The following is a 27,353-nucleotide window of genomic DNA, read 5'->3' on the forward strand; positions in this document are numbered from 1 at the left end:
AAACGGCAATTAGTCGGTTAATTATTCGTGCGGTATACGTAATTATAACATTATCATAGGTATAGGCATTGTCCGGGCTGACGGTCACGGTGTGCGCGAGCAGCGCGACGAGGAGCCCCGGAATTGGGTCGTCTACGCCCCCACCGGGATGTCAATTCAGGTTAGACGTATAATAATAAAACAATGCATTTGGCGTACTGTGCGCGGATGTGTTATACTGTTTATTGTGGCGTTTAAGACGTGCGGCGTACGACTTCACGTGGTATATGCGTGTCTGCAAACGTCTATTATTAATATCGTCGTGCAAATCGCCATTTAATTAACCGTGGCGGTCGCGGAATCCATGATCACTCCGATCACCAAGGTCAGGCACGGCTTCCACGCCTCCGCCAGAAGCGCGACTCTGTCAGGTTCGTCTGTCGTCGGCAATCGGTCCTCGATCATGCGCGTCAGTACGTCTTTGACGACCTGCAAAACACACAAACATAATATTATGACCACGACAATATTTATCATTACGAGACACGAGTTTATGACGCCGGTGGCGGATCCGGGGGGGGGGGGGGCATTGCCCCTCCCGATCGCCGTATTTCCCCTTTGTTTTACACTGCACTAATGTTTAGCCAATTTTTGTACTTTTCGTACTTTTGCCCACCATGATGCCCCTCCCAAAATTAAGCCCAGGATCCGCCACCGTATGACGTTTGCTATATGAAATATAGGTACGATATGAATCGCAGGCGATTAGCGGTCACTTGTATCGGGGGGTAAGGGGCAACTTTGTTTGTACACATAACGCGATACATGAACTATAATAAAATTTGTTGACTGAGGGGGGGGGGGGGGATTATCAGGATTTTTCATAGTAATAGTGTCTACTTTTTTTTTTCGTATTTTCAATTTGTTGCCATAGTACTCACTCAATTAAAAATATATTTCCGAAAACGATGCGTTACTTTACGATACGGTGTACAATTAATGTACATGATTGTTTATTATTTTAATATAATATTAAGGGGGCTGCAGCCGGTTTTGTCAAAAGTCAAAACTAATGTAGATTCGACCAATCTAAACATTAATTTTGTTTGTTATAATGTTTTTTAATATATTTAAATTCCGTATCATAAAATAAACCTTAAAGGGGCTGAAGGGAGCTCCAGTCAATGAAAAAAAAGTGACTTCTAGACCAATAAGCTAGACAAAACTGGAAGAATTTGGTTTGAAAGATTTTAATTTTGAAAACGGATATGATTGATCAACAAGTTTACTAGGGAATGATAGAGGTGATTTTGAATATTCCAATTATTGTTAGTATCATAATGGATAATATAAATACAAAAATATCATATTTTTTCGATATTTTTATTCTTGGATATCATATAGCTGAAAAAAAAATATTCAAAATCGCCTCGACCATTCCCTGGTAAACTTGTTGCTCAATCATGATCCGTTTTCAAAATTAAAATCTGTCAAACCAAATTCTTCCAGCTTTGTCTAGCTTATTGGTCTGAAAGTCACTTTTTTTTCATCGGCTACAGCCCCCTTAAGGGTGATTCTTTTATATCACGCGAATATCTCAGTCGTTTTATCGGTAACAAATATTTTTTTTTTACTGAAAATGGTTTTTAACTTCTGATTAAAATTTACAACTCGTTAGCTATAACTACTGGTTCGAAATTTTATTTCTATATAGTATATATACGTAGGTACAATAGTACTATCGATTTGTAGTGAAAAAAAAAAAATAAAAAAAAAAAATAGGTTTTCAAAAACGCTCGTTAACTGCAGTTGAAAGAATCGTCCGGTATGACACGTTTCCATCATGGTCGTACGGCAATAAAATACGATATCCGAGAATATAATAATATTGTACCTATTATTATTATGTAGAGCAGCGACACGGAGAGAATCAAAACTGTCGATATCGAAGAAAAAAAAATTCGGGACCTATTGTATTACATTATAATATTATTACAATATGAATGTACGCAATATATATATAAATATTCAATTATTACGGACGTCCTTTCTGAAACAGTCCCGACCGCGATATATATTTACGCGCTCGAGTGTCTATTATAATATTATAGTCATGAAATAGTCTATAATTTAAAACGCATATTATATATATCTACCTCCTACCTATTGAGCTGCAGCACGTTTGATCGGATTTCCGTTAGACCGTTTGACACGTCCTCGTCAGATTATTACTCCGCGAGTTGTACACAGTTATGTAATCGAAACGCGTTTCTATGACTCGCTAAAATTTACGATACCCGCAAAACACTTCTGAATCTTCTTCCGTAAATTTCATCGAGTTTTTTTTTTTATTACGGTACGATTGTATATATTATTATTACAATGTCGCCCCGTTTCACAGTTTTTAGTCTTCTAATCCAGTGCTTCTCAAACTGTTTCGTAATGCGGCCTCTGAATTCAATGCAAAATCGTTACGGCCCCCCGAGACGTGGATTTTATTTTTCCATCAAAACCATTAAAATATTAACGAATAATATAATTGTTTTAAACTGTATATTAAATTATGTTTTTTAATTCACCTTTGATGGGTAATCAAAATCGATAACTTCAATTTTAATAATCGAAAACAATTATGATTTTTTTTTTCATATTAGCATCACTTAAAAATAGGTAACTTAGAATAAATATATACAAATATTTCACGCCCACACATCCCCCCCCCTAAAATATACAAACGGCACTCTAGGGACGCCCACCTAGAGACACCTACCGTTTGAGAAGCACTTCTCTAAGCTATATATATATCGAAATAATGAGGCTTCGTTATAATATTGTATTACGATCGTGTCCTGTCGGGCTTTTCAAGTTGTGTTACTCAATATTTCCATCATCAAAATATTAAAAGCAATAACATAATATAAGGTCGAAATGTTATCTCAACTTAAAATTAGTGTTACACTTGCAGCGCAGATCAAATAAAACAATTTGTTCAATCTTTGGTTGTAACCTATATCTCCCTCGAATAATATACCCAGGATAATCATATACGGTCTACTTTACGACTAACGAGTGAGCTGCTGATATAGGAATAAAAACAAATCTTGTGTAAGTTATATTATATACTATGTAGTTTATAATAACAATATTATTTACTATTAATTTCACGTCACAAGAATAACCAAACAGTTTGGAATCATTAATTAATCACCGGACCAATGAAAATATATTCAGTTAATAATATTATTATTATTATTACACTATATAGTGGCACGAAATTAACATAAAATATGTAAATCATTATAATACACTGCCACATTTCACACAATTAATTGTTTTAATTATGATAATTATTAGTGTGTTGCATACATAATTATTCGTTTCTTTGTTGAAGTATTGATATGAATATTATATATGAGCACTTATGTAAACTGCCATTATAATTTATTGAGTCATACTTTGGTTTTCAGAAAATTGTAGGTTTTATTTTTATTGAAAATATACCATTTTTATACAATACATAGGTACTTTATACCGTACACGTAATCATCTAGTAACATAAATATTCAATAAGTAATAACTCATATACTGCAGTTGATTATTATGGATCATTTTTTTAAAACCATCATGCATATATATACATAAATATTAATTAACTATACCTAATCGATTATTGCGTTTAGTAAAAATGTATATATTTTGTATAATACACCAGATGAGATTGTACAGTTCACAGTTTTTTTTTTTAAATTACTATAGTTAATATTTTAATTCTATTGAATATATACACGATCGTCAGCAAAAGATTAAAATATAATCCATTAATAATAACAGAATTAAAAAAATCGAACCAATAGATTACCGTATTTTTTTTCTTCGCAAAATTTTTATGGATGATTTTTTTTTTTGTTAATATTTACCTCGAAATGTTTGGCCGTGAGACGAAATTTGCGATGTTTTTCTCCCAAATCCACTAAGATCTTGTGTAACTCGTCGGGTGTTTCCAACAGTTCAATAGCGGCGTTAAATGCAAATCCAGTCCTGGCAGAGTGTGCCAAAAAGTGAACGTTCGACTCGAGCTCTTCAAATGGAACATGAGCGAAACGATCGAATTGTAATTGATACGATGGACTCCTCTCGAACAGACTTCGGAAAAAATTGTATATGTTATATAAATCCATAATTATGTGTGTACTTAAAATACAATTAGAAAGTATCACTTGTATATACTTGGTATAAAACGAAGTCCAAAATCCATTTGAAACAATCATCGGCCATGATTGTTTCACCAGAGCCGTCTGAGACTCGTTCAAAAATCTTGAGGACTTCATACTAGTTATGAAAAAAATACAATGACAAAATTAGTAAATACGCTTTTTGTATTACTTATATTATTATATAATTTTTAATATTGTTTAAGTTTAGATAAGACACGTAGGTAGTTGAGAGTTTAATAGTTAAAAGAAAAATATATAATAATATATTTATATTTTTTTCTTAACTATCTAAATATGGAAATCGATTCGTATGAAATACATAATAAATAGATAAATAACTAGAAGAAGCATATTTCGCTCGTTAAGTATTTATGAACTTTCTGTAAATAAAAATAATGAACGAAACACAGTCTGCAGCTACAGGTTGTCGATAGGTATTATATTTAATGGCTTATTATGGTTAGTTTAGGAACATTGTCATTACTCATTATACGGTGATCCATTAATTAATTCAATTCATACGTTATTTCGAAATATTTTCTTCCTTGCAATTTCTTTAGGTACTTGGTACTTCAATATATTTTATAGTAATCACTCAACTATCATAGGTATAGAGCAAATAATTTGCTATACATTATTACTCTGCCAACAAACTATACAGTTTCAGTTTCATATATTGCCGTTTTTAAATTTGTTTTTAATAATGCGTAAGGTTAACGATTGGAATGGCCGAGTTTTTTTGTTTTGCAATCAGTGAGTATCGTTTGACTTTAGCCATTACAATACGATAACGTGAACATTTTCTAAACTGCTATAATAAGCCCGCATAGTCGTATTGAATTTACTGTGTTATTTCAATACGACTGTGTTTTATATCAAAGGCCATATTAAACCATTTAATGGTGTCAAATACATAAAATATCCTCAATTAAATAATAATATAGAATTTTAATGTTAATGAAAACACGCGTAGATAGTAGTCTGTAATAAATATACCACCTACCTGTTGTTTACTGTATGCAATTTTCGTAATTTATTTGCATATTTTTTCGTTTGTTTTCGCTGCTTTTGTATCAAATAATAATTGTTTTTTTTTCAGTACGTCTTTATTCCTACAAAAATCACTACTTTATAAGTCCATGCTTTTGTCGTAGAACTTTAAAACCTTCCTAAAATATACAAACGCGTTTTCGAGTTATACGTCATATTATACGTATAAATGTATATAATGGTATAATGGTCATGGAAATAAAAATCATGTTGACATTGATTCGGAGGAACGAATTTGTTGATAAATTAAGAATATTATTATAGTTTTAGTTGTTTTAAACGCGCAAAGGCTTATATAATGCGTTTCAACACTAGTTTTTAAAAAGCTGCATCGTTCCTGCCAAGTGCGCATCCCTAATTGTTGATGTACAACTCGAAAAGGATAAGCACACTTCATGTCTTCATTTACTTAAACGTCTTAAACTTTCAGTAACTTAATAAATATTGTGTACAATAATGTACACTGCATCTACATTTTTTCAAACATTATTTTTGTGGCGTTATAATATATATTATAATTAATTTTTTGAAGTAATTATTGAATCATTCGATATAAAATTGATATTATGTTACAATATTATTAATACTATTTGTTGGATGATTATACTATAGGTAGTAATTTATAATACTACCTACCTACGTGGCTACGTAGTCCAACAACGACTATTATTATACTGCACTGATACAGTGAAACCTCTGAATAGCGGACACTCTAGGTCACCAACATTTTGTCCGTTATTCGGAGGTGTCCGTTATTCAGAGGGGATAAATTTTTGAAATTTATTTGTATAATAATGTACTAAAGTACTATGTATTTACATATATGTATAATGTTTTTACTTATTATTTATTGTAAGTTATTACATTTTTATATTTTTACAAATTACATATTATTATTTAAAGTATATTTTTACAATCAAAATCAAAAATTATTATTTATTATTTATTATTACATTTTTATATTTTTACAAAATACATATTTTAACATATTTTAAAATTATTTTTGTTTGAAAAAATCGATGAGCTTTGTCTGTTTATAACCGTTTTCGTTTTAACGTAGTCCTCGCGTCGAAAACCGTCACTAACTGACATACTTTTGTCATAACACATAATCGCTTCACCGATAACCGAATTTGTCATAATCGTATCGTCCCATAACGAGTTTGTTATCGTAATTATGTTACATTATTACAAGAGTGCATACGAATGTGAATACGTATTACAGATAGGCATATTACAGATTGTATTTTCAAATAATGATTAGGGATTTACCATTGTTTTAAAAATTCCCTAATAAAATAATGTCCGTTATTCGGAGAGTCCGTTATTCGGAGGTTTTCCTATTGAAAAGTAGTGAAAATGTCCCCGTTCCCCAAAAAAACGTCCGCTATTGGGAGGTGTCCGTTAGTGGAGGTTTCACTGTATATGGTCAGGTAAATATATAGTTCTATAGTGTTTTTTAATACAACTATTATACTGTATTTAAAATATTATATTAGTTTGTTTTTTTTTTTTTAAATAAATAATTGGAGCGATAATTGATGGAAAATTACAACTCCGAGACACGTATGTAAGGCACAGTGCAGTCTAAACAGGAAACACTCTAAAGATTTGTCGAGTAGCACGTGGGTTTGGTAGTAAGTAGGTATAAAGGACATATATATGTACGCTAAATTCTGACACTCGGCCAAATTATTTAGTCAGGCGTGTACGTACGTATTGTAATTGATAAACTGTAAAAATGTAAAATAAAGAATACGGTAGATGATGGTTTTCATCTATAATGATCTTGTTTTGTTGGCCAAGCCGAAGACGTGTCGATTTTGTTGTTTTTGTCAACAAGTCGCACGTTTAGCTATGGGACAAATCACGACGATTCGTCGCTTCTAGGTCAGCATTATAATAGCAGATACATCGATAACATTAAGCAGGAACAATTATCCGCATCGCAACCTCAGTCCGTTTCTCAACACATTAACTTGTTATAAAAACGTACATTTTTAAAATAATCGCGTTTAATATTATTAAACTCGCTGTGGTAATCCGAAAAGTTTTGATTGTTTTTAAAAGTTTCACGACAAATACTTCATGATGAATTCATCTGTGCAATTATAGTCACATGAGTTTTGATTTTTATAAAATGTCATTACAATATACTATTATATAATACTATGCGTGGTGTACGCATTCAATATTGTCTAATATATAATGTTGTAATATTTTATAAGTCGATCGTGTGATTTAATGTGAGACAGATATTTTTTTATAGTATTTATATACAGTGAAACCTCTAAATACCGGACACTCACTTAGTAGACATTTTGTAGTGTGTTCCCAAAAAAACATCCGCTATTTGGAGGTGTCCGTTAAGGGTGGTTTCACTGTATTATAATGTATAGACAAACAAATTACGACTAAAGCGTGTGCAGTAGTATCGTTTGATAAAATAATAATATTATATACTTCCACGACCGTACCGAGCCTGAAAAAAATTGTGCAGAATGACGGGAAGTCGTCAAACTATAGACAAAAACAAAAAAATGCCAGTCAAACGGTACGACGGTCGTACGCAATTAAATGTTATATTGAATTCTTCTCACACACCACGCACGCACATCAAGAGAAAAAGAAATCATTATTGTTAATTTTTTATTTTATTGCGGGAAACACATTATCGTATTATTGTGTATAGCGCTGTATATAGTTGGTATACGCGGTATCGGGTATACCATTAAATTATTATACCCTCGTCGGTGGTTTTGCCCGATCTGGAACTCGTCGGACGGGATACATAAAAAATATAATATGTCAACATTCGATTTGATACACTGAGCATAATAATATATTATATACATAATATATCATGTCCATGTAGGACATTTTGTTCTAAATAGATCGTATTTACCTATATACCTATACACCTGCAGTATACCAGATACCTATATATACCTTAAGGTATACCTACAATTGGACGAACCCGCGACAACGGTACTTTAATTCAAACGATCTGGTTTCAATTTCACACGTTAAACCGCGGACAACAATATTACACAGAAATTCGCGAGTTTAGTTCGCACAAATATAATGCACTCTGCGATGTACCAGCGAATCGTTTAGGTACACATGTACACTATTGAGATTATGACGATTAAACAAATAAGATAACAATATTAAGTGTCGAGTAGGTGTGATGCGTGTACCGTTTTCGCCTTACTCGCTGTGACGTTGAAGAAAAGAATCACACAATTATTATTAATTAATTATCGTTGTTTATTGTTGAACAATGACGTACAGTAGGTACAATGGAAAATAACTGCACACAACGCATTATCATAAAATATTGTAACAGTCGCTGTTTCGGTGCAATTTTTTTTTGTGTACATCACCGAGAAAGTATTTAGAAATATCGCTGCTGTATACTTTTCCGGCTCTTTACAATACTATTCCGTACACTCTTAAGACAAACACGTCGTAACGATCGAACGGAAAGTGATGTATTTATTCATACATTACAGTATTATAAATATAATATACGATTATTATCGAGAAAACAATCATATCATATTACATTTCTGCACTTGTTGATTTATAGAAAACCGTTTACGTTTCGTTACACTGCGCCATTGCACCAATGTGAATCGAATTAATTGAAATATAAATGACACCAATCTGTGTGTATTGTTTCGTGCTTGAAATGCTGGGCATAAAATTGTTGCTGACCATATTACCAACGCGTATTAATATTATTGTTTTATTATAATATTATAGGTATAATATAGAATAGTATAATTCTACTATAGAATATCATAATATCAACCTAGTAGGTATCAAAATATACAAGTCAAATTTAATGATAACCGACGCGTTAGTGATGATGAAATTACTTAAAATTCTTATCAGTTCTTTAGTATTCTAGCAATCTAGCGCATCATAAAACATTGACGACTTGCATTACATAATATTCTGTTATCTACCTAAATTATACATAGAGATAATAACCAATAAGTATTTTTGAATAAGGTTAAATAAATAATTGTATGCTAAAGAAACTATTAGAATGAAGAATTAGTAAAACTGTAAAATATTTGATACTATATGTAAAAGTTTTTACTATTACTGGGCGGTTAGGAATAGGCTAATCGTAATTTAGATTTATTTAAACGATCGAGATCATTATTGGATAATACGTATTGAATATTTTATGGTTGGCATAAAAAAAAACCCGATGGAACTGTAGTATGAATGAAAAATAAAATATCAAAACAGTTTATACAATAGACAAAAATATATCGAAAAGAAACCGGTAGTATACCTAAAGTAGTAGAGGTTTTGAACACAACTGGAATATTTTATTCCTATTGAATACAATGAATAATGATGTTCCAAATTATACTGCTGCAGTATGTCCCAGAATTCGAAAGTCATCATTAACTATATACTGCGGGTTAGGAAATTAATATTTTTAAATAGCAGTTTCATAGAAACTGATACCGTAGGCTGCAACATTTCAAATATTTATCATACTTCCGGTTTTTTAAAAACTTTAACAATTTCCTTAGTAGATAAAAAAAAAAAATTTTTTATAAAATATACAGTATAAATTTTACATTTTGCAAGTGTAATATTATATCAACATTTTGATAAAAATCGATCTAAAAACTAACTTTTAATAATGCAGAATTATTTAAAATATATCGTGCGCTATTTATAACTGCAGTTAAGTCGTTTGACCAGTGATTGGTAGAGTTATTTGAACTATAGGTGTTATCGTACTTTTAATGTTGATTGCAATAATCCTTCTGGATTGATATCATGGTAAATCGGACCAAAGTTCGTTTTTCAGGTTTAATACGTAGGTAATTTATGTATATTTTCTGGAAAATTGTATAAACGGCCGAATAAAAGGGCGTTTGGGGATCGAATAGAGAGGAAATCATAATAAACTCACGAATTGCAGGTAAAATCTTGTTTAAGCACAGTTACATTTTTCGAAATAAAATATCGGAAGCACACAATACACAATATATACTGTCTTAGTTCGCGCAAGTTTGACGGACAATTCGAATTATCTTTAAAATTATAGTTTTAAGTTGTAACGTAGGTATAACCTTATCTACGACTATTACCTATGTATTATATTATTATAAACGATGTACAATGGATCTCAGATTAAGGGGAGGGATAACACCAGGGCACATCCCTGATACCCGCGCGTCCCTTTGTAAAAAATATTTATTTTTTAATGCATTTCACAGAAGTTTCAAACAATTTTAATAAAAAATGTGTAAATGAATATTCACAATAAATTTATAATATTTGATAACAATATGATAATAATATGTGTAATTTAGTGAAAGTAGGAATTGCGAACAATGCGTGATATTAACGTGTACCTACTTAATATTTATATTAGGTGTTTTTTGACCTATTTGCAAGAGGTAAAAATATTTTATGATAATATTATGACGTATTACGTTTAAAACTGATTTCGTTGCTGCGGTGGTTGTATATAGGTAGTGGCTATAAAACGTAAAGTATATTTATTTAAGCAATTTATAATTTGTGTATAATATTATGTGTTAACATGCCTAATTATTTTTGCTAATCTTGTAAATCGTATAAGTTTTTACTTTAAATGGTACAAAATTACATAATTATACGTACAGACGGAAAAAGTGGTAATTAAAAATGTTTTGAAACGAGAGAGTCTGGTGGGTGTTCCGGAGTCCAATGGACCTTTAATCTGGAGTTGTGTGTGCGTGCAATTAACGCGGAGTTGTTGAAAATTAATTAATATCCTAACCTTAATTTAGAATTTCTATAATAGTTTTGAACTTGCACGACTATAATAATTGGGCATTGGGCACTGGAACAAAATATGTGTTCGTATAGAGACGATTTACGTACGAGCAGTGTACCACGCACGATGATGTCGTCATTGCCGTGGGAACGCTTATGAATTTTGTATGATACCGCCCCAGATGTACAATTTTGAATTGAGCTGGCTCGGAAAACGCTTTGTTGTTGATTTACTGCAGGTTGAATCTACGTACTATAACGTTGTCGATATCATAATATTATTGTATTGACATTTCCTGTGACGACGACTGTATTATAATATGACGTGTATCATACTTATTTGTCTGCATCCGGCGGGGGGAGAGGGACCGCATTACGTCGTTCGCGGGAAACAGTTAATTGGTTTTGATGACGAGTTGTGTAAAGCATAATATTATTATTATTATTATGAGGTGTGGTGGTGGTCTGGAGAGGTGTGACGATCGTAACTCGATATTTTTTACTGTCGTACAGTGGTCTCTAGTCGAATGAGATATGAACAACGGAGTTACAATAATCTTGAATTTTTCACTACATAGTACACGACGACCATATTATTCGAAAATCGTCTATAAATGTTATTCAGCACCGGTCAACATTTGAAAGGCATCGTCGTGCAAACCCTAAACGGTATTATTATTTACAGGAAACAAATATATAAGTGTTCGGTATATTACAAGTTCGATGTAAACATCAAATAATATTATTATTAAGACGATGTCTGCAGCGCAATGTTTGTTTTCTCTCAGACCCACGTGCAACAAATAGATAAAACGCGTTTTTTATGCAAACGTTTTATTTTTGAATGATTTTTCAGTGACCGCAGTTGAGTTGAATCACTTATTATTCAAATTTTCGAGGATATAGGGTTCTATATTTTATTATTATTTTACTTAATATTCGACTTTGAAAATAATTTGGAAAATGTGTACATCGAAATGGAATACTTTAAATGGATAACTAAATTTATTGTTGATTCGAGACAATATTAATTGTACAAATCTATCGATGTCATACTCTCGAAAACATATACTATTCTCTATGATTTCACTCTGCGATTACTCAAAGCCACAAAAAAATCCGATAAGTGCTTTTCATCCGTGTGGGTCAGAGAGAGAGAGAGAGAGAGAGAAAACAAATAGTGGTGCACCGACATCCTTAGGACGAAACAGATTCGAGCAGTACTATTATAATGGCCACTCACACACACAAGGCTGATCACGTGGTTGCCTTAAAAAAATACGGACGCATTATAATATTATATTATTATTATTATTATACAATATGAGCGTATTGTATTTTTCGTGTTGTTTATAAATGGACTGGGGGGGGGGGGGGGGGGGTGGGCGGCGGCAGTGCGCGGACGGCTGCGTGCGGCCACATAATAATAATACAACTACCGCGCGAGTGCGTTCTGGGCCCCTCTCCGTCGGCCGCCGCCGCCGCCGCCAACCCGACCGCACTTCCGCCACCGCCTCTGCCGCCGAACGGGTTCTCCTACGTGGAAAACGATCGTCAAGTGGTCGTGCCGTGCCGCGGCGAGGTTTAGTTTTTCAGTAGTACTCCGCGAACAGCAGGTCACCGCGCCGGCGACATGTGCGCGTCTCGACGGTCGTCTGCCCGCCCGTGAAAAACCCGCCCGAGTCCCGCCACCTGCCCGCCGACTTTTCCCGGATTTAGTGCGCGATTTTCCCGCGGACGATCTTCTACAATCGGTCAGCCGCTCGGGTAAGCAGGAATCACGGTGTCAATAATAATAATAATATTGTGGCATTGATTTTAAATGTGCCATACCTATATCATCGGTCGAAGCACTTATTCAATACCGTGGCAATATTTCGACGATAAAAAATATTTCAAATTTTATAAATTTGTCAACTTTTAATGTTCAATGTATAATATTCAAAAAATATATTGAAGACATGCTTCGACCGACACAAAGTAAACTTGTATATAAATTCAAACATCTTTACATTTTTTAAAACGAACGACTCGAAGTACCTCAATTTTTGTCAGGCGTATACGCGTGTAGGTATAGCTATTTTTCCCATGTTCCACGGGTGTTAGACAAAGACAGACAACCACCGCTTCCAATCCCCTTAACAATAATTACAGTCGTCGAGTTGCGCACAATAACTCGAAAACTCCGATAACTCGATTTTTTTTCGTATTGCTCCTTTAAAGTGTTTTCGAGTTGACGTGTACGACGAGGTATAAAACTCGAAAAATGCACGAGTCGAATTTATTTTTACTCCCCTCGAGATTCGAGTTATCCGCGCGAGACATCACTGTAAAATACAGTAATAATATTATAATATAATATTGTCGATCGTTTTCGAAATATATTGGACGGTATTGGTACCGTACGAACGGATTTCGATATCAAAATAATAATAACATAATATGGTGTAATAGTACTACGCATAGTCGGGATGAGGGTTAATATATACCGATCGAGGGCGGTGGTATCCAAATTCGAGTACCCGATATTGTAATAGTATCCAAAAAACTGATAACGAGAGATATCTATATGATAAGCGAGTAGTGAGACGCGAGTATAATAATATGATCTGCGGGTAAAAAAAAAATTACGATTTTCGGTATTTTTAATTTTTGGTCGTGCCGCTGGTAATCTCTCGCTGCAGTATACCACGACGGAATACGAGAGATACCTCTACCAAGGTATATAATAATCCTATTTTATGTCGATTCCACGCGATCGTGCTTTTATCGCGTCGATAATATACAGTTATACACTTTATACTTTACGCACACGGCGCCGCCGTCCCGTGACATACATTTTTTTTTTATATACTCGTGATTTCACACAGATTTCATTTTGCAACGGAAAATATAATAATTATGTTTCGACAAAATAAATATACACTACGAAGACACGCGATGTACCATACTCGCACAGGAATATAATATTATCACAACGCCGCCGCTATTATAGATTCATATACGCAACAGCCATACATAATAAGCCAATAGGTACCTATATTTAATTAAATAATGATTTTCGTTCTCAACGTCGCCGCATGTATAGTATCACGCCGAGTTCATTATATTTTTATCACACGAAATTACACGTGTCACGGGCCTAAACCAATTATATCGTCGTGTTCGTCCGGACAATTTGATATATTAATTATTATATTACATTATGTACCTACGCGATTGATTAGCAATAATAATAGGCCGTTGTTTTTCATATTTGTTTTTAATTTCTTTTGCTAATAGCGGCGCGCACAGTCATCGTCAGTCGTCCGTATTCGATTCATGCAAATTATTATTTATTATTATTATTATTATTATTATGACGTTTAATTGTTTGAACAAGACGTGTTTCGCAGGAGTCGTTTTTTAAATCGAAAATCGTATCGACGAGAGCCGCGCGCGGGTTTAATTTTACCGCACACGGAACGCAATAATATTTTCAAAGTTACTGCTCGTAGACTTGTGGTTTTTAATGCGCGTATAACCCGTATGGTCGTAGCTGGGATATATCTATATAGATACTGGAGACAATAGACTATGCCTATATAGAATAATAACGTAAGACCATACGTTAAAACAATAGTATTATTTTAGTATATATTACACGGTATTTTCGCGAATTCTTTACTCGAAACTTGAATATTCGTCGATGATGACCATTGTGCGAAATATATTTTACACGTGCAGAAGCTGAAATAATAAATACCCCACGAGGTTTGAAAATTGTTCCGTGGCGGAGACTGACACACACATAATATATAAATAATATAATATGAACGAAGTGAATAAATGTATACATCACACACACGCTTATAAATAAAATGAGCCAACCCTACACTCCAACACACACACACACGAAACAAAAAACAACCGATAACGTGTACGACGAACATCTGTTATAATTTTATTTTACACTTTTATTATTGATTTATAAAAATACTTAAATTTGTTTTCGTGCTCGCATAGACAAGCGAGACGACCAATGTATAGTAATGCCTACATTACTATTACGAATTCGTATTTAGAGTCTATAAAACACTTAGCAACAACAAGTCACGGTCGATGAAAAAAAGTTAATTCACTTTTCGCGGAGAATTTGGGTTACTATACTATATAAGCACGAAGGTATAAAAATATGCATATATTATACATATATATATAACATGTATACAACAACTCACCTATAATTGTCTGTTGTTTTCAAGCCTAGCGCTGTAAATTGTAATGTTAAAGGTCAATCATAACTGAGCATGTTTAACTATATCCAATTATTAGACTCACGTACTAGAAACTCGATAACACTAATAATTATCACTTCCCACCGCTACTGCGATTTTCATTTTGATGAGTTTCAATTAAAAAGATTAATTGATAAATAGAAGACAACAATATTCGAGTATATAATATATCATATCATCTTGCATAACACTTGATGAGTTATTTTCGTAATTTAAATTATAAGCGCACTGCTGCTGCAGAAGACCCTCGGACGTATTATGGGTTCGAGGTCTATAATATTGTCGAAGGAAAAATGTTTTCTAGTGGAAATAGCAAAAAGATAGATTTTTTTTATGCAACATATACACACGAGTCTACAGTTTTTTTTCTGTTCAAAGTACCTATACTCGGTATTGTTTCTGAAATGTCACCGGAACAGGTTTTTCAGATATGAAGCCCATTATTGTCAGTATAGAGCTGAATTATAGTGATCAGAGTTCGTATTGATGTGCGAGAAAATTTCTCTTTAAAATGCCGAGGTGAATGTGCTACATCTCGCCGCAGCAATACGCGTTATAGGTATATATATATATATGTTGTGTAGCGTGCTGTTAGTAGTGGTCGCAGAAGAATATAATCCGCGCGTAGTTCTGCCGATTAATAGAGCGTGCTAAAATCCATTAATTACGGAATATTATTATTCTTTGCGGTAGAAAACGATGCGCTTTTGATAAGAGTATTAAATCAATTATTTCATTAAAAAAAAAAAAAATAAAAAAAAGAAGCACTATGAGCAGTGTTGTTGTTGTTAACAACACAGAGAAAGCAGATGGCCTTGTTCGGATGTATCTTATGATGGTGGCCAGAGTGGACATTACTTTCAAAACAACTAGACCTAAATCGGCGGCTCTTTGAGGGTTCTACAATAGTCGAGTGCCCGGCCCAACCGGTTTCGTCTGTATTGACAAAAATAAATTTTACTTTTTCAATTTTTATGCGTGCACACCACCACACACGCGTGTACGACATATATATATACATACATACATACGCATAATATATTATTATATACGATTATTAGAAAGCTGCAGGACCCGACTTGGTCGAAACATTATAATAATAATAATATTATAATTATTGTACTCTTCACGTTTTCGCAGACGTTCTGTCGCAATGAGCACGGATAAACGAAGCCTGTCCGGCAGCAGGAAGGGCAAATTGAGGTATACGCTCAGAGGAGGATTCGACTTCGATACCATGGTAAGTGTCTGTGGGGGCAAGACAACCTCGTAGCACACCCACCTGGGGACGCTCGTCGAGAGTGGGCAGTGTATTAATCGAATAAATGTTTTAGGGCCATTCGAGATATCACGAACTGCGTAAATTTGTGAAAAAGGGCAATGACTTTTGCAAGGAACTCGGAAATATTATGCAAGAAAGGTAAACAACTATAACGAGGAGTGTCGTATTGAATTATTTACACTATAATATTATTATATGATTTATAACATACGCTATACGATATTATATCATCGTTTTTTTTTTTTATTTTTTTTTTTACTACATGGTTTATATTATTGTTTTGTAAAACGATTTAGAGTGGAACTCGAGTTGCTCTATGCGAAAACAATGTCTAAGCTCTCTGTAAAACTTATGAAAGCCGCACAAAAAGGCGTCGGTTCCATACAAAAAGCTTGGTTAGTGATTGGTAAAGAGATGGAATCCGATGGTCAAGCGCACCGTTGTATGGCTAATTCATTGGAGGACGACATAGTGAAACCACTTAAGAATTTGCAAGAAACGCATTGCAGAATAAAAAAAACGGTCGAATGCAATGTCAGCAAAACCAGTAAGTTGCATTATAATGGGGGAAAAAAAAAAAGTTAATAAGCATGGATAGTAACATTGGTAATAAATGAGATATTTAATTTACAGACAGTGGCGTAGCCAGGATTTTTGTATTAGGGGGGGGGGGGCTAAGTATACAAATACAACATGTCTTTTATTTACACTTTTTATTTTTTTATTTATCTTGATAAAATTCTAAAGTCAACACGGTCAATGGGGGGGGGGGGGGGTTATAGCCCCCTTAGCCACCCCCCTGGCTACGCCACTGTAATACTGCAGATAATATATGAAACATCTCAAAAAGGACGATTCAGTAAGAATTTAGATTATGTCGGAAATAATAAAATATGTACATTTATAGTCTTGTCTTTATCTTAACAGGAATCAACATTAATTATTTGAGTTAACCACTATCTTTTTTTTCCTCTATTAATAAATGTCCTTATAAATACATTACATATAAATAACGAATATATCAACTCCTTTGAGCCTAAGCTTGTGATGGAATAGAGTTAACATTTGTATAGTTTGTTCAACAGAAATAAAAAAAACGACTTATCAAATAATAATTGATACATATTTACATTATGGTTAGTTAGATTGACAGTACAAAGAACAAAACGTATACTCGAATGATAAATATAACAATATCGACTGATTATATTGCTATCCATACTGGCAATTAATACTAGATATATAAAAGTAATAAAACTATCAATGAACAAAATAAAATAAAAACTAACAACATCAAGAATGCAGACTATTACTAATTGTTAATTCGGAAAAAGGCCAATTATAACTACCATTCAATAAGCCGGATAATTTTTTTTTTTCGTATAAAATTGGTATTTTGGATCTACTAAATAGTTCACAAAAGATTTACCAAAGGATTTTTAGAATATTTTACCGGTATATCGTTGGCCCTATTGAATCTTCGAGCGATGTTTTATGCAAAATCATTCTTATTATATATTATTTTGATTGGATCGCAACATTTTTATATAATTATCCTTGATATCTACTCATGTTAAAACGTGTTCTACTGAGATACTAGGTTTGTGTTATAAGTTTTATAGCACAGAAGGTACTATAAATTAGTTGAGTTTTTTTTAAAATTATTCTATAATTTTTCAATGTTTAATCTTTAATGATAATGATGTATATATAGCACTGATTTCAATAATTGACAACCAGTATCGAAGTAGTAATAGAAATTTGCTTAAAAAAGTATTGTAAAATAGGTGGTTTAATATTAGGTGTATAAACATTAACTTATACGTGATGAAAATACATAAATATTAAATGAAAAACTTTAATATTATTATGTCTTAAATGATTAGAAAAGTGTATGAACAAATGGAGAACCGATGAACGAAGAAGTAAAAAAGAAAGTTTTACCGTGGCTAGAGAAAACGAAAAAGTTCAAGACATGACAAGCGATGCTTCTTATTCGATCCTTACAAGTAATTCGAATTTAATCAAAGACGCTACAAAAGTAAGTATTTAGGTTTGTGTTGTAAGTTATACGCCAAAATAATCAAAGCAAGTAAATGTTTTTTTAGTTGGAAAACAAAAAAAGAAAATTGGAAGAGTCTGTAAAAAAGAGTTACACAGAATATTATACGTATTGTGTTCGAACAGCTAGAGCCAAGTGAGAATATTATATTTTACTTAAGCAAATTTTAATTTTAATTATAGGCAGGTACTAGGTACTAACTACATTATTGCATTACAAACATTTTTTTTTTTAGATTCTGAGGGATACAATATATGCATCTTATTGAAAACAATGATGTGTGTTTTTAATTTTAAGATTTATGCCATGTTTAAGAGCAGAAAATGTGCTCCAATTTTAAACGCCGAGGGGGTATAGTTTCTGGTGTCATATTTTTTCTAGTCAAGGCCCCCCCTGGGGGTTAAGGGGGGGAATTAATATAGAGTATATATTAATATATAGGGTACGTTTCTTTAAAGTTGGGAAAAACTTACTTAAAACACCACGAAAAAGATGGCATTATAATATATGAATACAATGAATAATTTATTATTGATAAAAATTCGACGCGTCTATTACAGCAAGTGACCTACCCAATCTAAACATATACTATACAGCGGAAGCGAATTCCTTAGTTTTACTATGATAATTATTTTTATATTTTCTACTTTGTGAGGTTGCAATTTGCAATCGCTATTCTTTATTTCATATTCCAGAGCACAACATAAAAAAAATATATATACCAATGTAGAAAGTGTATAGTTTTTTAAGTAGTGTTTGATATTGTAATTATATAAATTGCATGTTTTTGAACTGTACACATCAATAGACAAGGAATATGACCGCATTGATTTTTTTTGGATTTAAGTTTGCAACCAAAGTGACCCTCAACTGTTATCATTGTGTCCGTTTTCCGCCAAATTTATTATATTATACAATATTTTAATTTCCGCCAAAAATAATTACTATTATATCGTTTTAAATATTTTTTGAGAACCCCTTATACCTCGTATTATTATTATGGCGTATTAGCATTAACAATTTTCTTACATTTTTGTACTTTTTTGTGTAATTTGGTTTTATAGTTTAATGTATTTCGACGCTAAACTATATAGTGATTTGTGTTATATTATTTAATATTTAAAGTATTAAATATGCTGTTAGTAATACATTTCAAAGAATTATATAACCATAAAACTTTGATTCTTTTAACTTATAAGCAACTATAATAACTATGTTATATTATTAATACGTTTATACGCTGTGTATCAAATGTAAATGGGAAATACAGCGGCAAAATTATATTAATTGATGGTATAGAAACGATAATAAGTGAGGTGGGGTGAGGTGCGTACAACGTAATCATTACGATTTAATGGATTTAGGTTCAGGGGTTCTCAATAAATATCTAAAGTAATATATTCATTTATTTTTGCGGAAATTAGAATGTAACCTTGGCGGAAGGCCCGTGATATTTTATTTGCACCTATAACAATACGCAATAATAAATGTTCACAGGCTCGAATGGGAAATGTCTGTAAACGACGCGGAAAAAAATTTCATGACATTGGAGGAAGAACGTCTGCTGAGGCTGAAGGAGTACGCTCACCACGTGTCGCAGAGCTATCAACAGTTGGTTCCGAAAATTTCACAGGTAACTTATCATCGTCGTGCCTATATACTCATCACCTCACCCGACTCGTCGCATACATAACTGCCGCGTTTTGTTTAGGTATCGTCGCGACTCAGCGAACCGACGTACGAGTGCGACGTGTCGCAAGATTTCACGATCATCACGGATACGGTGAACCGGTACGACGAAGATCTGAGCGTCCAAGTGCTGCCCGACTTTTATCCGGAACACACGAATCTGGCGATGAACAAGAAGAGAAGAATATCGGTGAGCGAATTTTCACGGGCGTTTTCCCGACCGCGACGATAGTGATAATCGTTCGTTTAAAAACGTACAAAGTCATAATAATATTATAATTATATAATAATATGTATAGGCGTTGACGAAAATACTGCAGCTCGTCAGACAGGATTTGGACCGAGAGAGGCGCAGCAAAAAAGGCTTGGACACGCTGGCCAACGCGATGCACCACCACGCTTCTTCCGGTTTGAAACACGACGACTCGCACAAAAACGTCTACGAAAAACTTCACCACGTTAGTCCAGAACGCAATTTGTTCATACCTATATCATTTGTCCTTATCGGGACCCGCGCGGGCGTCGGGCACACCCGTCGAAACAACGCTATATTACGATGGTTACAACTGGATCTTCCTTATTCGGAAACGGATGATATGTACAGGGCGATTCGCTCGAGAGCATCACCCAAACATGTTATACGTACACGACGAATCGATTCGAATTATTATCGTTTTTGGTATTTTTAAGTATAATTGGTACCTATTTACTTGAGGATCGCATTTTCAATTATTCACCCGACTTCTCAAATAATCGTAGCCCGCCGTATCTTTCAAACCCATTATCACGGACCTATTACGCATCCTTAGTACGAAAAGTTGAATCACACGAAAGCGTCTCGTTAGATTATTAGATTTCGAATTTTATAGAACCTCAAATTAATATATTATTTTTTTAAATTCTGTGAAATACACGTCTTATTGCTTTACATGTGTATTTATTTTGGGCACATCAGATTTTAAATAGATGAAAAGTATTGTTTAATTGACTATAACGCGTTTATAGTCGTTTTTATAGTTGCGCAAACAATAATATAATATAACATACTCATTTCCTGCGACGTATTTCCATATTGTGCGCAGTGTGTGCGATAGTTTCAAGCGATAACGCATTACACACACACATAATGTCTATTTACTACAACTCACATACAGCCCAAATGTACACATGCCATGTTAATTGCCTAAATTTTACTCCTTGAGAGATGCTGCGCTCCAACACTCTCTAAGAGGTACTTAGCTATATTAAAAAATATCCTAAAAACAGAATAAATTTGTACGAATTCGTCGTGAACGGATAACGCGTGAGTGCACAGCGTGCTCGGTGCATCACCCTGTATAGCGTCATAACCGCACCGGTTTAGATTTGTTTTTAAATTATTATCATACCTATCGGCTCGTTATGTAGCCACCTGCGATTTAAGGCGCGTACGAGTCGTGTCACACCGCAGTAGCAGTAAACAACACACTCGACGCCTAATGATTACAATAATACTGTCATGTCACGTTCGCACTTTGTTTTACAGACGAATTTAATGATACTGTACTTGGAAGCGGTCAATTACAAAGTGGTTACGGCTCTTGCCACTCTGGAAGGTCACCCGCCCGCCGCTTCCAACACGTTCTCGCAGCACATCGAGACGACCAGAGACAAAAACGGACATCAGATGTCGGTGCTCAAAGTACGTAGTACCCACGCAGATCATCGGTCGTCGCCGCCCACCGAGATTTATCGGACGGTCGGCAACAATATAATTCGGTCGGCTCCGCGTGAAAAATATTTCAATCTTTTATTGTTGCCCGCGGGCAAATTGGGTTACGACAAAAATATGAAACGTTTGAATGGTACCGGAAATCGGGCGATTAACTATTATATTATATGAATCGATCGAAATAGCTTGTAACTTAATAGTAACTCAAATAAATTCGATTTGTACACATATATTTGATTGATTCGACAAGGCCTTGCAATTATAAAAAAAAAAATTAAAAATACGAATATTATACACTGCAGTATGGATAATAAGTTATAACAGTAATAACCGAAACTACTATTTTTTTAGAATGACGTGATACAATTAAAAAACATATTTGATCATAGTATAATAGTGACAATATACAGTGGCGGATTTTCAACATTCTTCTGGGGGGTCCTAAAAATAATATGTATTTCAAATGTATTAATTTTATTTTTATAAAATTAATTAATTATTTTTGTATATATCAGTGTCGGGGGGGGGGGGGGGGTCCCCCGTAAATCTGCCACTGACAATATACCTCGTGATACCTATATGCTCGTAATATTATATGTTCCCCGACAAGTAGAGTATGAGGAAGTTCATAAAAACATCGAGTCGTGGCCCATATATAATATAGTTACCGCGGTACTCCTTTTACGAATAAAAAGGTCGACATCGCGGGGGCGGCCGATTGCCGCCGGACGTCCGATTTATCATCAATGGTCGACCGTCATAATATTAGAATAATAACATATTGTTCTCTGTTCGTTTCATTCAGATGCCAGCGGCGGTGTGCCGGAAGCTGACGTCCTCTGCAGCTCCAATCGACGCCCTGCTCAACGAGTCCATGTGGTCGGACCGGGGATCCGCGGACGGCACTGACATCGGTGGGCAATTTATCCGTTGCGTTTACGCGAATCTCTCCGGATCGAGTTCCGACCTGTCCCCGACCCGTTGTTGGATATGTTTAGACCGGGGACGGGCGACGGTCAATAGGAAAAAATTGATCGATGCAAATCCTTAGGCAAACCGTACCAAATACTATAGATATCAATACCGGACAGTCAATGTCAAAATCCTTGCGACAAAGGATTCCCCCCAAAATCGTAGTGGTTGCCTTATATGAGAAACACATTCCATGTCGGGGGGACAAAATGTGTCGTGGTTTTTCAATCGAACCGTCCCGTATTCTTATTTATAGTATTTGACCGTATCTAGATATTATTATAATATTATATATTGCGCGCATGCGTCGTGCACTCGAATCGTCGTCGTGTTGTGATGACATCGGTAGTCTCACACGTTTTAGTCAATTAGTGCCATAAATACCTATGAATTATTATTTTTTGAACACGAATTATTTTGATTTCCATGTTATTACAATTATATCGATCGTCGGTGTATGGTTTTATTTTATTCGCCCGATCTGTCGTGTGAATTGTGTTTCAAAAAACGAAAAACGTTTCACCGAAAAACACGTATTCGTCTACCACCGAAACGTAGTTATAATTCTCCACGAAAGGGTTATTATCATAACGGTTTTCCACCAATAAACTGTCTCGATATAGATTCACAAAGGAATGCAGACTCATCGCATATACAGTTTAAACAGATATCAATCGCACAACGATTCAACGGGCTAGGAGCACCGACAATTTAACGGTTTTGGTTTTATTGAAAACGCCGAATGACATAATTTTATTGATGACTATTATCGTCGAGGTGTATGAATATTATAATTATTTCTTTTCAAAACTAGCAAACGGAAAACAAAACAAAATAATTCTAAGAAGTCTGTATAAAAAGTTTCTGTATTATATAGGTACCTACTATATTATGTTATTTGAAAAATACATAAATTCAATTATATTATTATCTAGGTACATCGGATTAATATTCCCATGCAGCGTATATTGAAAAAAAAATTTATATTTTATCCGTCGTGAAACATATTTTTACTACTATAGATGAATATAACTGCACATTGATTTATGCAATATAGGTTAGATGAGTTTTATTTTAGAGCAGCTATGCACTAAACTAATATGATTCAGTACTTACTTATAATCTTATAAACATAACGATCATATAGATTATAGTTGTTGTAGTGACCATATACCGTGATGCTTCCAATCATATTACCACGTGTTATCAAAAGTATAAAAATTGTATTAAAATTAAACTGATCGGTTCATTGAAAATTTAGAAACAAATTATTCAATTGTTATTATATCACTCGTGATATTATCATCTAAACCAGAACTGTATAGGTTAGATTACGTTAATATAAATTTATGATATTTTGTAGTACCATTATTGTCTGTTATTCCATATAGATCTAGTATACTAATCAGGAGGATTTGTTTGTATATAGATGATTTCTCTAGCGACGAAGACGATGCCGATGACGACGACGACGACGAAAACATAAAAAGACCTCGTTGTAAGGCTCTCTATCAGTATTCAGCGAAATTAAACGACGAATTGAGTTTAGAACCAGGCAAGTCGAACATTGACATCACTTTCACCGTTGTGATGCACAATCGAATGATGTTGTTTTATTCATATTATTCTGTTTTAGGCGACGTTATACACATCCACAGCAAAAAATCCGACGGCTGGTGGCTAGGAGACCTGAAGGGCGCTGTCGGAGTATTCCCGGCTACATACGTTGTAGAAATTGACTGAAATGTGTTTAAAATATTTATATTGTATATAATTATAAGTTTACCAAAGATTATTAGAGCCTAACAAATCACACACAGTTTATAACATACCTTTATGTACATTTTTTGTTAACGTTTAAGTATTAAGTATAATCTTATACAGGTATAATATTATTACAAAAATAAAACATTTTCTTAATTTTGTAATTTTTTTGTTGTTATTGTTAAATCATATAAAAAAAAAAATGTCACATGTTTTATACTCATATTGTAGAGACTGTATAGGTACTTAAACTATATCGTACGTTTTAAAAACAATAATAATAATAATAATAATAATAATACAATACCACGATAATAATAATAATAAAATATTGTATATAAATAAATTACCACAGATAAAGCTCGCGGGAGGATTATGACGGGCCAGAGGATAGGGGAAGGGCGATCTGCGGGAGGGAAGAATTAAGTCGTCGATGGGAATGATTTTCGGGTGACGAGTGGGGTGTGGGTCGCGGGACGAGTCGAGGGACTGGTTTGATCGTAAACGAGTATAATAATATAATAATATTTTACACCTATACAACAATATTTTTGTGATGACATTACAATATTATAAGGCGCACGCGCGACGAGATTTTTTTAATATAAACACACATCATAATATTATCATCGCATCATTTCACGTAAAAATAACAAATGATTGTAATAACGATATGATATGTGCACGGTCGGAGGGTGGGTGGGTGGGTGGTTGGTCTCACCACACCTGGCACTTCTTGACCGGGTTCATGTTGGAGCCGAGCGGACACCGGAAGTCGTTGCTGAAGTCTTCCAGGTTGGAGAACGGGCCGATGATCCGGAAACGGCCGGGCGAGTGGAAACCGGTGGTGATGCGGTTCTTGAGGGTTTCCGGTCGGTACTTGGAGCACCACACGTTGGCGGCACTGACCCAGAACATCTGCTGAGGTGTATAGTCTTGGAGTCCGGGCAGCCGAGGTTCGACTCCGTGTCGTTTGGTCCACACGTTGTACGCGTAGTACGCCTCCTTCACGCCACCGTTGTCCGCGATGTTCTCGCCCTGCGTGTTGATGCCGTTCAACTGCGGAAAACAATAGCCGTCGGGTTAGATGGTGGGTTTAAATAAGCAATATTACTATCGGCAGGTATGATGCAATTCGGGGAGACCGCAGACGAGCAAAATATTTTCAAATACGTTTGATCGGTGTTTTTTTTAAAATATCAACGCCGATCGCGTATAAAAATCTAAGGGCCGTATGCTTAAACTAATTTTGATAGTTTGAAAAAAAAATTGTGATAATAACAGCAATACTTAAGGTAGTTCTCGACTAATCTTAGTTTAAGCAATACTTTTTCTTTTTTTAAGCCAAAGTCTCAATTATAAATCTCATTTGAGTCATAAGTATAGCTTAAGCTATAGGTACCAATTCTTAAGCATCAACTATGAGTACGGTCCTAAGTCTTCTACGCGGCGAATGTTAGAATTATGGTACGAAATAAGGGATTGCGAAGTACCAAAGACAATAAGATGAATATTGTAATGTTATACTCTGTACGGTCAGAAATATAAATTTATAATTGCAAATTATATCAATAAGAAAATTTGCGGCTATTTTATAAGGCGCAATGTATAGGCAATTTCTTATCTTGTCGTCACTTACCGTGATCTTTGTGTTAGTCTAAAAACGATTTTAAGTGTGAGAGTGGTTTATATGTGGGTGAACGTTTGCAACTATGTTTTGTACCACACGTACACGCATGGTAATCGAAGGCACTCAAAAATATTTTTGTACTTATGCGACAGTAAATAATGCCAATAAGCTGGCGAATAATAAATATATACTTAGTACCGATTTTAATTTTTAAAAATAATTTGAATTTGATAGCCTTTTCTCTTTGTTTTGTAGGCTATAGATTTTCGATATTTTTGATAACTTATGTAGTATGATTCAAAATTATTAATTTACTTAATTTCTCAAAATAAACATGCACTTTAAAGGGCGAAAAAAAGTTTTTATTATAGAACAAGGGCTAAATAATTCAAATTTTTTTTCAAAACCAAAATTAGTCTACTATAACTATGTTTTTTTTTGCCAGCTTATTGGTCTGAATGCATAACAAATCTAATCGATAGAACCCCCTTGAAAATAACAATAACGTGCGTTTTAAATTAATGATATGAATGATATTTTAATATATTATTAAAACAATATCGGTATTGTTATTTTAGATAAAATATAATTTGTAATTGGTTTTACACGTCAAAATTGTAGATTTGAATTTATCAAAATAAATAATGTTCTTACCACCCCCACTCATGTTTAAGTCAATGACTGTTTGGTGCAGTGGGTACACATTTTTATGCGAGGAAAATCTTTTAACAGTATTCGTTCCGAACGAGTAACAAAAAATTATCACATATTTTCGATAAATTTTTCGAATTCATATATCGACTGTTTGGCGGAATCTATAACGGCGAACAGTTATTAGAATTTTGAACATCTGGGTATTCGATATTCAATAAAAATTTAATTTTAAACAAATAACAAAAATTCAACCTCGAAGCTAATGCGCGT

The 27,353-nt window shown here is 33.9% G+C and overlaps 3 protein-coding genes across 5 annotated transcripts in view; 1 reads left to right on the top strand and 2 right to left on the bottom strand.

The window, feature by feature from the left end:
* Window positions 1–195: 195 nt before the first annotated feature.
* On the bottom strand, window positions 196–15,679 carry LOC132942145 (uncharacterized). 3 transcript variants are annotated; one of them, XM_061010455.1, is made up of 5 exons: window positions 6,197–6,217; window positions 5,197–5,362; window positions 4,207–4,308; window positions 3,897–4,122; window positions 196–468 (listed from the first exon to the last, which is right to left on the bottom strand). In XM_061010455.1, the coding sequence occupies exons 3-5, from the start codon at window positions 4,305–4,307 to the stop codon at window positions 316–318; spliced, it is 480 nt and encodes a 159-aa protein (XP_060866438.1). In that variant the 5' UTR covers window position 4,308; window positions 5,197–5,362; window positions 6,197–6,217; the 3' UTR covers window positions 196–315. The 3 variants fall into 3 exon arrangements, with proteins under 3 accessions (XP_060866438.1, XP_060866437.1, XP_060866439.1); XM_061010454.1 differs by lacking the exons at window positions 5,197–5,362; window positions 6,197–6,217 and adding an exon at window positions 15,263–15,679; XM_061010456.1 differs by lacking the exons at window positions 5,197–5,362; window positions 6,197–6,217 and adding an exon at window positions 4,678–4,700.
* LOC132942144 (nostrin-like) lies at window positions 12,564–24,963 on the top strand. The gene is made up of 13 exons (XM_061010453.1): window positions 12,564–12,809; window positions 16,460–16,559; window positions 16,654–16,739; window positions 16,898–17,148; window positions 18,488–18,642; window positions 18,710–18,798; window positions 20,161–20,296; window positions 20,375–20,542; window positions 20,652–20,810; window positions 21,878–22,033; window positions 22,869–22,977; window positions 24,465–24,590; window positions 24,672–24,963. Exons 2-13 carry the CDS (start codon window positions 16,473–16,475, stop codon window positions 24,776–24,778), a joined length of 1,629 nt encoding a protein of 542 aa, XP_060866436.1. The 5' UTR covers window positions 12,564–12,809; window positions 16,460–16,472; the 3' UTR covers window positions 24,779–24,963.
* The window catches only part of LOC132942143 (neprilysin-2), a 28,967-nt gene continuing 26,394 nt past the window's right edge, over window positions 24,781–27,353 (bottom strand). The window contains exon 12 of the mRNA XM_061010452.1: window positions 24,781–25,858. Coding sequence (XP_060866435.1) covers window positions 25,517–25,858 — 342 coding nt within the window. The 3' untranslated portion in view covers window positions 24,781–25,516. The remainder of the gene's footprint in view (window positions 25,859–27,353) is intronic.

The sequence above is a fragment of the Metopolophium dirhodum genome, chromosome 3 (genome assembly GCF_019925205.1).
Source record: "Metopolophium dirhodum isolate CAU chromosome 3, ASM1992520v1, whole genome shotgun sequence".
NCBI lineage: Eukaryota > Metazoa > Arthropoda > Insecta > Hemiptera > Aphididae > Metopolophium > Metopolophium dirhodum.

Bases quoted from the DNA above. Each gene is read 5' to 3' on its own strand.
- LOC132942144 (XM_061010453.1), top strand. From the start codon at position 16,473: ATGAGCACGGATAAACGAAGCCTGTCCGGCAGCAGGAAGGGCAAATTG. The intron at 20,297-20,374 runs GTAACTTATCAT...CGTTTTGTTTAG, and splicing joins TGGTTCCGAAAATTTCACAG to GTATCGTCGCGACTCAGCGA. The intron at 20,543-20,651 runs GTGAGCGAATTT...TAATATGTATAG, and splicing joins ACAAGAAGAGAAGAATATCG to GCGTTGACGAAAATACTGCA.
- LOC132942145 (XM_061010454.1), bottom strand. From the start codon at position 4,307: ATGAAGTCCTCAAGATTTTTGAACGAGTCTCAGACGGCTCTGGTGAAA. The intron at 4,123-4,206 runs GTATATACAAGT...TTTTTTCCGAAG, and splicing joins TGGACTTCGTTTTATACCAA to TCTGTTCGAGAGGAGTCCAT. The intron at 469-3,896 runs GTAAATATTAAC...TGTGTTTTGCAG, and splicing joins TCACGGCCAAACATTTCGAG to GTCGTCAAAGACGTACTGAC.